General features: G+C 61.3%; 1 protein-coding gene across 1 annotated transcript; it reads right to left on the bottom strand.

The window, feature by feature from the left end:
- Positions 1 to 5,765: 5,765 nt before the first annotated feature.
- On the bottom strand, positions 5,766 to 11,007 carry TSPAN1 (tetraspanin 1). The gene is made up of 8 exons (XM_030034198.1): positions 10,959 to 11,007; positions 10,728 to 10,792; positions 9,227 to 9,433; positions 8,725 to 8,799; positions 7,905 to 8,003; positions 7,386 to 7,523; positions 6,812 to 6,895; positions 5,766 to 6,539 (listed from the first exon to the last, which is right to left on the bottom strand). Exons 2-8 carry the CDS (start codon positions 10,782 to 10,784, stop codon positions 6,486 to 6,488), a joined length of 714 nt encoding a protein of 237 aa, XP_029890058.1. The 5' UTR covers positions 10,785 to 10,792; positions 10,959 to 11,007; the 3' UTR covers positions 5,766 to 6,485.
- Between the last annotated feature and the right edge of the window lie 522 nt (positions 11,008 to 11,529).

Raw genomic sequence — 11,529 nt, 5'->3', positions numbered from 1 at the left:
TTGCTTGGCATAACCAGCCCTCATGCTCCCCCTGGCACCTCCAGCTACAGTCCCATGAGAAATACAGACTTGTGGCCCTCGGTTCCTGGCTTGGTGTCCCCTTGGGGGTCAGCAGGGTGAAGCGGCTGCTTGTCCTGGAGTGGGGGCAGCAAGCAGCCAGCCCTGGCACTTGCACCCCACTGTCCAGCAGTCTGAGCCCGGTGGGGCTGGGCTGCATTTCTAGCCTCTCTGGTGGATTTGGGTTTCTTTTCTTCGAGGGAAATGGGGTCTTGGAATAAGGACCCCCTGCCCAAGGTCACAGCAGAAGGAAGGGATGTCGTAGCTGGAGGGGGACTGTGCCCCTGCCATCAACCAGCTGCGGCTGGAGCTGAGACCTGACAATTCAGGTCATGCCACCCCAGGGCCAGCCCCCTGCACTGCTCCTGAGCTTGTGGCTGGGGATGGCAAAGCAAAAGCAGGGGCTGCAGGAGGGACCTCCAGCAAAACCACCTCTGCAGCGCAGCAGCCTTTGCTCCTCCCCATGGAGGTGGGTGCAGGCAGGGGTGAACCGAAGCCAAGTGAGGAGCAGGCTTGGTCTTGCTGTGAGAAAAAATAGCCACAGAGCCTCTGGGTCAGCCCTGTGTGGGTGACTTTTGCAGGAAGCCCAAGAGAACTCTCCAAATTTCTGCCCCATGGGGCAGAGAGCCCTGGGGGGGCTGGGGGTGCACCTGTTTCTGGGGCAGGGACCACAGAACCCAAACAAAACCGCAATGGGAGAGCGTTGGCCACTGGCACAGACTGGCTGCAACCTGTGTCCCGTACTGGCTGCCTCCTGCTCCCCTGCCTGATCTTGCAGCCGGGCTGGGCTTCTTCCTAGGCAGCTGCCACCCCCTCCCTGGGACCAGGCAGAGCTTTCAGGAGGGACACCCCCTTGCCAGAGACTTTTTGCCCAGCCCCAGGGGCTTTGCTTGGTGATACCAGAGCAGGCTCTCACCTGGCAGCCTCCCCGTCTGCATCTGCCTCCTGCTGAGGCCAAACCCTGTGGTGCTGAGCCCCTGCCAAGGCGCTGCGGACGAGGGTTGGATCCGGCTGCTGGGACTGAACCCCATGGGCAGAGCCCTGCAGGGTGATGTGGGCTCAGGTTGGAGACCCGCCACATCATGCCCACGTCGAAAAGCCAGTGTTTGTGAACTGCTGCATTTGTAGGAGCATCCCCTCTTGGAGGGATGATGCTAAAAGCAGGTTAACCAACCCCCTTGAAGGGGAGCACCTGGACCAGGCTGATGGAAAGCTTCGGCTCATCACCCCTGGGTGATGGCGATGCCAAGGTTCATGCCTGAAGGGGCTCAGTCCTGGGGAGCTTGTTAGAGGAGCCGGGTCGCTCCCCATCCTGCCCTTTCTCGGGGTCCCACTCACCTCCCGGATCAGCCCACAGGTGCTGGAGCATCCCCGGGTGTCTGGGAGCTGGCCGGGCAACTGGCCCATCGCCTGCCCTCCCTGGGAAGCCCGACCCGCTGGCTCCCATGGCTCAGCACCATGTGGCACCAGCTTTAGCGCGTGCTGCCCAAGTTGCCAGTTCCCAGGTCTCGCCCAGCCCTGCGCGGCCCCCCCGCAGCCCGGCCTCCCTGGCTTTGTGCAGCCGTACAAAGGAGAACCTGTCCGGGCTGCTCCGCGTCCCAGGAGCTGGCTGATAATTAAACAAAAGCAAAATAGTCTTAGCATGAAACTTGACCTTTCCAGAGCTTGGTGGGGGAAGGGGAATTTTGCATAATTTCTGGTGGTGGTTATCTTTATGTGTTATGCTTTTTTTGGCGGGGATCTCTCTGCCAGGGGAGCGGGGGGGTCCCCATGCTCCGATGATGGGCTGGGATGGGGGAGACAACCTCCAGGCTGACCTTTCCCGTAGCACATCGGTCCTTCTGTGCCCCACAGATGGAGGGAAGCAGTCTCCAGCTGGCGTCCTTCAGGATAACAGACATGGTCCTCTGGGATGGAGGGATGCCGGTGCCTAGGGCGTGCTGGGCCTGTCCCCATCCCTGCCTGGGAGGGAGGCAGTGACGCTGCACCCAAGCCACCTGCATCCCAGCTGAGGGAGCTGATTCCCAATTTTCAGCACCCTCTGCTTTATAAAGAGCCCAAACCGCTCCCAGGAAGGGGCTCTGCTTGGCTTCTCCCCATGGTCCCAGCTGCAGGGGGTCCCTCCCCTGCACCCAGCCCGTTCCCATTCCCATCCCCTGCTGCGCCTCCCAGTGTGCGGCTGCCACCTCCTGTGCCTGCACCCAACAAAGCCCGGCGGCAAATTAATCTTCAACTTGGTACCTGGGATTGTTGCCGTGATGGTTATTACGCTGTGTCCTGCCTGGCACTGCGTTAATGATTAACAACCGAGGTTCAATGTCGGCTCCTGCCTGCTGCTTTTTTAATAGCTCTTCCATCGCTTCCTCTGATATCCCGACAAATAACCAGGGCACGGAGCTGCCCAGAAAGCACCCTTGGGGCTGGGTGGGCACCCAGGATGGTTTATCTCTGGGACAGGGAGGAGGAGGAGAAGAGGAGCCAGGGAGGAAGGCTGTGCCGGGGAAAGGGTGCATTGCCTCACTTCTTCCCCTGGGCCAGCCCATGCCCTTCGAGGATGTCCTCTCCTCTCAGATCCTGGAACATCCTGGCCAGGCTGTTACAGGTGGGGGGGGGGGGGGGGGGGGGGGGGGGGAATCCCCTACAGGGCACTCCCTGGGCACCTGATGCCAGATGAGTTTGATTTTGCTTCCTATTCACTCCCTTTATCAGCACAAACCTGAAGAGCTGTGATTCCTCTTCCCACTCATGAGGACCCTGTCCCCCCACCAAAGCTAATTCCCAGGAGGGAGGGGGCAGCTCGTTTCCTAAACCGGTGAGCGCTGCCCGCTCCCTGCCAGCACACACCCCTCTGCCACGCAGTGTTTTGCCTGTTTTGCCCCAGGGCAGGCGATGCTGGTGACAAACATGCCCTGCAAATCTCAGGGCACGTTGACCTGTGCATGGCACCCATCACGGTGGAGCAACGGGTGCACAGGCACCCCATGAGCTGCTGCTGGGGGGTGAAAGCCGGTTCAGGTGTGTCTGCCTTCCCCATATGGCCAGGAGCTCCAGCCCCCCGTTTTCTCCACTCTGTGCCCACGGGGATGCTGCCCCGCAGAAGGCTGCCGGGTGTGCGGGCTGGATGCATCCCACCCAGCCTCCAGGACACACACCAGCCCCTTCCTTATTGCCTCCGAGGGAGCAGCTCAGCTTTGAGCCATCCTGCTCCCCAAGCAGGGGGAGATTCCCCACGTGGGCTCCGAAAGTGGCTGTTGCCCATGGGGAGAAGGTCCAAAGCTGCTGTGGGCAGGGTGGAATACAGTGACATCGGGTTGGTCCCCATTGCATGGGAGCTTGTAGGGCCGCAGCAGACGGGATGAGCCTGGAGATGCCACACTGTTCCCAGGGGCTCCGCGTGGGAGGGGGTCTTCATGCACCCCTGTTTCCTGTGCAGAGCAAACCCTAGAGCACAGGGACCAAATACCTGCTGAGCCCGGCCCTGATGGTGACCCCAGTTGTGCTGCCCAGCATCCCCCTGCACAACTGGGTCTCTCCCCACTGTCCTCATCACCTCCCCAGCCCGGAGAGGGGCAAACCCAACCCAGGAGAAAAGCAAAGTCTGTCCCCAGACTCAGCCACCCTGCCCTTCGCTCCCACCGGCTCTGCCCATCCCAGAAGGTTTCTGCCCACACCGGCTGGTCGGCACCCACGCAGGGGGTTATTGCCCACGGTGGAGAGGAGCAGGGCACAGCCCGTGGGCCTGGGAGCACCAGAGGGTGCGTGGCTGGAGACAGCAGCGACCGGGGCTTTGGCAGGCAGCAGGGCGCTGCCCGCTTGCCTGCAGTCCCTGCCAGGGAAACTTTACCCTCCTGCTCTCCCCCACCCTGTGTCATGGGTGGAAAAAAGGAACCCCCACCCGAGCACACACACCCTGTCATGTCAGTTGCTCGGGCACCTCGAGCCCAAGGACACCTTCCCCAGGGTCAATAAGGAAGTTTCTGTTTGCTACCATGGCAAGCAAGACTTACCATCAGGCAAGTCTGAGAGTTATAAGATGCAGAGATGCCTGGTGGCACCCACATGGGTTGGTGGGGATGGGTGGTGTGTCCCGGGGCTGGTGGGGGACCAGCTGGGCTGAGGTCTCCTCTGGGGAGCCCAAAAGCTCCGGCAGCGCCTGGGCAGTGGGAAGCAAAGGGCTGGGGCACAGTGGGAGCACGGGGGAGGCTGCACCAGCCTGGCTTACCCCCCGCTGCCCCACTGCTGCCCTTCGACTGCCAGGGGAGCCGGGAAGGGCAATGGGGAGGAATCGCATCCGGGAGGAGAAACTGGTCCTTCGAGTTTCCCCAGCAGGCAGAGGGCAGGAACCAAGCCGATGGTTGCAGGGTTATTACCGAAACTCAGTGCCACAGAAATAGCCTGCCCTGTCCCAGAGAAACCCCTTGGCCGGGAAAAGGTGTGAAGCTGGGAGCCTCCGGCTGGTCGGGCATCATCCCTGAGCCCACTCCACCCCGTGGGGGTAATGGCCAGATGGTGTTTGCCAGGAGCCGGCTTTGCAAGGCAGCCCCAAAACAAGGGAGCAGAGGAGGACATGGCCGGGCCAGGTGTGCCCAGCTCGGTGCCAACCAGCTCCTGGGCACCATGACACCTCTGGGAAGGGCTTTGGGCAGCACCAGGCTCCAGGCAGCTCCTGCGTACTCGGAGAGGGAGACGAAGAATAAAAGCCCTGATGTCACCCACGAGATCACTGGTTTATGGTGAAACCGAGACCTTCACCTGTCCGGTGAGGAGGAGGAAGAGGAGGCCGTTTTCTGACAGCTTCCCCCCACACCTCGCTGCGGGGCAGGGCCAGAACCCACATTCCTGGGGCTGAGTCACCCGGAGCAGGGAGCGGGTCCCCGCACCCCTCCCGCTGTCACCCGGCTGCTTCAGCCTGGGTGCTGGGTGGCACCAGGGAGATGCTGGGCCCTGAGGGGCTGCCCCCGGTGCAGCCCCGTACCCAGTGCCGGAGCTGATAAGGGGCTGCCATGGCAGGCACGGAGCAAGGCAGCGCACGGGGAGGCTGTTTGCACGCTGGCCTCCTGCCTGCTGCTAATCGCCCTGTGTCCTTCACTGCCACTGCCCCACAGCCCTCGCACTCTGCCCCACAACCAGGGAGCTAGGGAGCCTCATCTCAAAAACGGGATGAAGCGGCCCTCGACAGCACCCACCCCCCCAAACCAGCCACCTTGGCCTCGCTTTTGAAATGGGGAAACTGAGGCATGGCAAGTGGATGCTCAAGGTGGGGTGGTGCCAAAGGCAGGGAGGGAGTGATACTGGGGAAAGAGGGTGGCTGGAAAGCCTCCCCAGTGGACCCCCACACATAGAGGGACTGTGAGGGCATCACAGGGGCAGCGTGGGACCCCATTTCACGTTCCTGGGGCTCATAGGGACACAGGCCCAGTACAAACCACCACAGAGCCAGCCCTGCCTTTCAAGCCAAGCTTTTGCTTGGTCCATGAACCGGCGTTGCTGAGCAAGCAGCAGCTGTTGCAGAGGGCAGGGCTGGTTTGCGGGGCTAATGGTAGCCCCCACCGCTCCGCGGCTGTTGTGCAAACACCAGGCTGGTTGTTTCCAAGCTCCCGAGCAGGTGAGGAGCTGCAGCAGAGAGGGCAGGCAGGCTCCAGGCAGGGCTGTGCTGCCTGCATGGGGCTCATGGCAGGGGATGCACAGAGCTTGACTCCAGGAAATAATTTGTATCCAAGATGAAAAATTTATTTGTTTTTCTTTACAGCACGGAGGGGGGCTCAGCCATGAAATGACAGGGGGTACAGGGCAGCCCCAGCCACCACAGGGCCAGGGATGGACAGGACTGTCTTCATACCAGGGCAGGGACAGAGACCAGTCACCATCTCTTTTAGGGGACAACATAGTGACAGGGTCAGGACTGGCAGAAAATGGGTGTAGGGGTAGATACATCCCTACCTCAGAGTGCAGTTACCACCTACAACACCTTGGCTGGGCACCAGCCCCAGTTCAGTCGAGTGATGCAAAGGGGGCACAGGCCAGCCCCAGTGCCAGCTCCTGCATAAGGACACCATGGGGACAGCGTGGGAGAAGTACAGTACATGCCTGCAAGGGTTTAATCAAGACATCGCTGTGCCGCTGCCAGATCAGCAGCCCTGATCAGCCCCTGTGCTGCTTTATCTCCCAAACCGACCAAGCAGCTTCCCCTCTGCCCCCTTCACCCCCCCGCCAAAGCTCTATGTACAGACCACGTGTGCCATATCAGTACAAAAATATACACATAAACTCTACAGATCCCAGCTCAGTAGATCAAAACACAGCTATAAATCACAGTGCACAGGACAGCATCAGGCCCAGGGAGCGATGGGGTCCTCCCCAAGAGCACGGCACGCCACAGGCGCACCCCAGCATGGTGGAGGGGCAGATCATCCTCCTGCCTCGTGGGGTCATTTCTGATCCAGCTCGCAGTACAGGTACATGGAAACCGCCATGGCCGCAATCTGTGGACAGCAAGAGGCGAGTCAGTCGCCCTAAGCGTCACACCCCAGGCTGGGTTTAGGTCACAGCCCATAGCATCCATCCCCAGTGGGCACAAGGAGGAAGAGCCAGGTGTGCCCAGGAAAGAAGGCTCAGCAGCCACCCTGGGGCAGATGGTGGTCCATGGGGCTGCACCAGCCCCCTGCAGCCCCTCGGCCACCCAGGCCAGTCCCAGCCCCGCTGCTCACCTCCAGGCGATGTGGAGACAGCAGCACAGCAATGCTCAGGCACTCACCTCCAAGGCAGCGATGCCGGCTGCCACGCCACCCACTACACCTGCGTTAGTCTTGATTTCTTCCAAGATCTGATCAAAACAACCCTGCAGGAGGCAACCACGCAGGTGAGGATGAGCAAAGGGTAGCGATCCCCCACCCACTGGGGTACAACATCCCCAGGGATGGAGGCATGGTTCTCCAGCTTAGAGCTGCACAGCCATGGAGAATGTCTGAGGGCTTCAGGGGGCAACTCATCTCAGCCACTTCTCAGGCCAAAGCACAGTATTGTGGGAGGAGGAGGGAAAGAGGCAGGGAATCAGCCAAAAAGGCAGCATCATGCCTAGGTTCATGCTCAGCTCCAGGCATGCCACCCTGCTGCAGAGCTCCCTTTAGGACCAGAGCAATGGTAGCAGCTTTGCTTGTCTCCACCAGGGACAAGCCAAGGCCACCACAGCTTCCCCCAAGACTTAAAGCCCATGGGACTGCCATGTCCAGAGCTGGGGCTGAAGTTAGAGGACAGGTCTCCCTCCCCATGCCAGGGCACACCCCAAACTTGGCTCAGCCAGAAGGCAAGAGTCACTGGCGCATCCATACCGGGACTTTGCTTTGTGCGGCGAGCGTGCCATTGCAGGGCTGCCTGTCATTACAGCAGGGCTCCGGGTAGGTTTCATGTTCCTGATACCAGTAGGAGTCGGTGAAGTCTGTGTAGTTATTCAGGCCACAGCAATGAACCTAAGAGGGAGAGAGGAAGGGTTGGGGAGAGCATCCTGCAGGTCCCCCTCCTGGGTCAGACAGGGTCTGGACCCTCCTGCCCAATGGAGGGTTGTCACCCAGCTCAATCCAGCTCTAGGGGGGTGCTCAAGGACCTTCCTGGGACCAGGATTTTGCCCTACACTCCGGCATGTACAGCTCTCACCCCAGCCATAGGACCGCTAGATCCCAAGTGGGTAGATCCCAGGCATCTGGGAAGTTGATGGCATGGTGACGGATCAGCACATCCAGGATTGCTATGGTGTCCCCATTCCCATCCCACTGGCCCACCCGGGTATGCACCACCAAGCCTGTGCTGGGAGCATCCTGACCCACAGGTGGAGGCCCCAGGGCTCAGCACACCTCACTCATGGTGACATTCCAGATGTGCGTGAGACTCCTATCCACCCCATACTTCTCCTTCAGGAGAGGGGTCACCACAGCTGTCAGCAGCGTCTCTGCCTGGAAGAAGAGGCAGAGAAACACCATCAGAGAAGGTCCTGGGGAGCATCAGAGATGAGAGCCCCCATACTGGTCTCAGCCCATGGGGAGGAGACCAGCTAGACCCAGCATAGCCAGGAGCATGTCACACCGCATCCCTTTGGCCCAAGGACAGCTTGGCCCCTTCCCCACTAACCAGTGCTTTATGGCACCAGGGCCACTTATGGCCAGTGAGTCATCCGATAAGCAGCATAACTGAGGGAGCCAGGAATGACGTTTGCCCTGCAGTTGACTTCTCCAGTGCCTAATGAGACAGTCACCTTTCTCGACAGGTGGTTTCTCAGGTGCCTAATAAGAGGTTGAGTTTGCTTAGCATGAAGCATTAGGGACTTCCTCTCCCATGTGGCTCCTACCATCAGAGGTGGAGAGGCGTCAAGCCTAGGCTGGTACTGGACTATGGGGTTTGAAAGAAAGAAGCCTGCAAAACTTGTACCATAACTCTCATTTCTTTAGGGCAATGGGAATCCCTGGTCCCACCACCCTCACCCCAGCCAGGCCGCCCCAGCCTGCCCACATGGATGCCGGTCCCTGTCAGCACCAGCATCCCTTTTTCCTGCAGCAGTGCCCACCTCTGAGCTTCCCCATCCACGGGCAGCACTGCCAGCCCCAGTGTCTCCTGTTTTCCCAAGGGGTAGGACAGGTCCCAGATTAGCCCAACCCAAGACTCAGATGTGCCACTCACAAGACCTGTGTAGACCAGAGCCACCACGGCAGCAGCAATTTCGGCAATGAAGATGATCAGCACCACCGAGAAGAACTAGGATACAGCAAGGGGAAGGAAGTCAAAGCAACAGCCAGAGTCCACAGGGTCCCCAGGAACCCATCTGCTTCCCAAGAGCCGCAGGACCCTACCTCAGGGCTCAAACCCTGTGTCATTGCCTTCAGCTCCACGCCAAGGCAGAAGCGTCACAACCCTGGGGACCCCCAACCCTCAATCTGCATGGGGCTGACCTCTCCGGACATGCTCCAAGAGAGACCTCTGCTCAGCACCAGCTTCTGCTTCCTTTCACCCTTACCCGGGGCAGACTTTGGGTCCAGCTCTGCCTTTCCAAGGTCCACCCAGCCTTCCACCACATGGGAACATCCAAGGGGCACATCTCCACAGAGAAATCTGTCCCTCAGGTCTCCCCCACCAGAGACCCAGCTCAAATGAGGCTTGATAAGGAGGTAAGTCAGGTCCATACCATCATCAGGAGACACTTGCTCTCCTTCTGGGCGCCGCAGCACCCAAGGAAGCCGATCACCAGCAGGATGGAACCAATGACGATGAGGAAGTAGCTCACATTCACGACCTGCAGGACGCTAGAGGAGACCGCCCCAAATATATCCAGGAACGACTGTCCATCCATTGTGACCCAGATACCAACTCCCAGGAGGGTCCCGCCACCGAGCTGGGAGGAGAAAGACAATGTCAGCTCCCAGGCAGGCAGAGATCTGAGATTTGGGAGATCTGGGATTTGGGGAAGGTCCTGGCACAGGTATTTCTTCCTCTGCAAGTTTTCGCTTTATCAAAGCAAAGCTTTGTAGCCACTGAGCGCAGCTCAGGGCGTCTCTGCCACACACTTCATGTGGCCAGACAGCTCACGACCCCAAAACACACCCCACCACCAGCACATCGCCGGCTGTGGCGTTGCAGCTGCCCCCTTCCCCAGCCCAAGGGGTTTCGGTGCCAGCAGCGGGGCAGAAACCCCCATGCAGGGCAGTCAAGCCAACAGTGCCACCAGCCACCCCCTGACCCCACAGGGACCCACACGGCCAGCTCAGACACTGGCCACCATCACGCTGCCACAAGTTCCTCCACCTGGGGAAGCTGCCCACTCACCCAGGCTGAGCAGCCCCCAGCCCCAGACACTCACATGCTCCTGGCAAGGTCAGGTCAGGGCTGCCTCCAGCCTGCTCCAGCCCTGCCCTCCACCCGCTCGACCTTCCCCACCAGCCCCAAGCCCTGGCAGGAGCTTTGAAGAGGGAATGTTTCACCAGGGCGAGCCTGGAGGCTCTGCGCCCCTCTTTCCCAAGGGAATATCCCACCACATCCTCTTCCAGGTGGCTCCATTGCTCCTGCAGAGCCAGGATAGCTCTTAGGGGCTCCGCTACCCTTTGCCCTAGGTGGAAGCAGAGGCTGTGTGCGCTCTGGAAACCCCCAAATTCTGAGACCCCCAACACCACAGGCTGCTGTCATGCACATGGGCTGCTCCCCTACAGAGACAAAGCCCCCCAGGCAGGGACCCAGCAAACCCCCCCTGCGCTGGAGCACCCCTCGCCAGAGCTTCAGCCCAGAGAGGGACACGGGTGACTGATGCAACAGCTGCCCAGTATGGTCCCCTGGGCTTTGGCCAGAACTGGGCACCCCACTGGGGCGAGAGACCGCCCCACAAGCCCAGGGCTTTAGTCCTCAGCTTGGGGCCAGAGACTAAATCTCAGACCCCACTTGGGTCCCAGGAGCGTAAGTCCCACCTACACCCAACTGCCCACACCCCCCGCTCTGTCCCCCACGGAAAGGGACATAGGGGGGCAGGAGAGCCCACACGGGCATCCTTCGCCCACCCCATGCCCGGCTCGGGGTGCTCCCCAGAAGCCGCTCCCACAGACCCCAGCCCCTCATCCCAGTTTCCTGGGGCAGCCAGCGGGGCTGCCAGGCTGCCCCCCCCCCCCCCCAGGCAGAGACATCAGCTGGGGTGCACTTACAAATATGGCCAGGTTGAAGAGGATCATCATGACCTTGATAAAGGTGAAGCACCCCATCTTTGCACCTGGGGAGAGCAGAGATGTTATCAGGGGGAACCCCCACCTCGGCACAACCGCTGCCCTCCTGCGAACGGGGCTTACCCCCCCCCCCGAGAGTCTGGGGGCTCCCCACGGGCAAAGGGGGGAAGAAACCCACGGGCTCCACTCCCCGAAACGCCGAGCCCAGCCTACCTGAGTGGCGAGCAGGTCCCAGAGCCCCAACCCAGCCCGCCCCGACCGCAGTGCCGCCCCCGCCCCGCCGCCGCCGCCTTTTAAGCGGGCGCGGCCCCCGGGGCCGCCCCCGCCCGCTGGAGCCCCCTCCCCGTCCCGCCCGGCCCGGCCCGGCCCGGCCGGGGCCACCCCCTGGAGGTGGCGAAGCCACGCGTGTCCCTGGGTGCCCGGTGGCTTGCTGCCCTCTGCCGCCGGAGCCGCCCGCCCCGGGGGATCCGGGTAGCCCCGACCGGCTGCTGCCCGCGCCCATCGCCGTGGCCTCTGGGCGTGGGCTGGGGGAGATGATGTCCCCGTCCCGCTGCTGCTGTGAGCTGGGGGCCCCTGCCTGTGTCCCCACTGAGTCCGCACCCGACAGAGCCCCGCAGAGCAGGAGGCTGCGACCCCCAGGGCGGGGGCTTTGGGGGGGGCAAGGGTGTCTGTCCTGGGGGCTTCACCCGTGGCGGATGCTGCGGCCGTGGTGGGGGTACCACCCCGCTGCCCTCCTCCGCAGGCGCTTGGCAGCAGTGCTGGGCACTGTGCTTGGGATTTTCCG

This window comes from Aquila chrysaetos, chromosome 12 (assembly GCF_900496995.4).
Source record: "Aquila chrysaetos chrysaetos chromosome 12, bAquChr1.4, whole genome shotgun sequence".
NCBI lineage: Eukaryota > Metazoa > Chordata > Aves > Accipitriformes > Accipitridae > Aquila > Aquila chrysaetos.
This window is presented reverse-complemented; position numbering and strand designations above follow the sequence as displayed.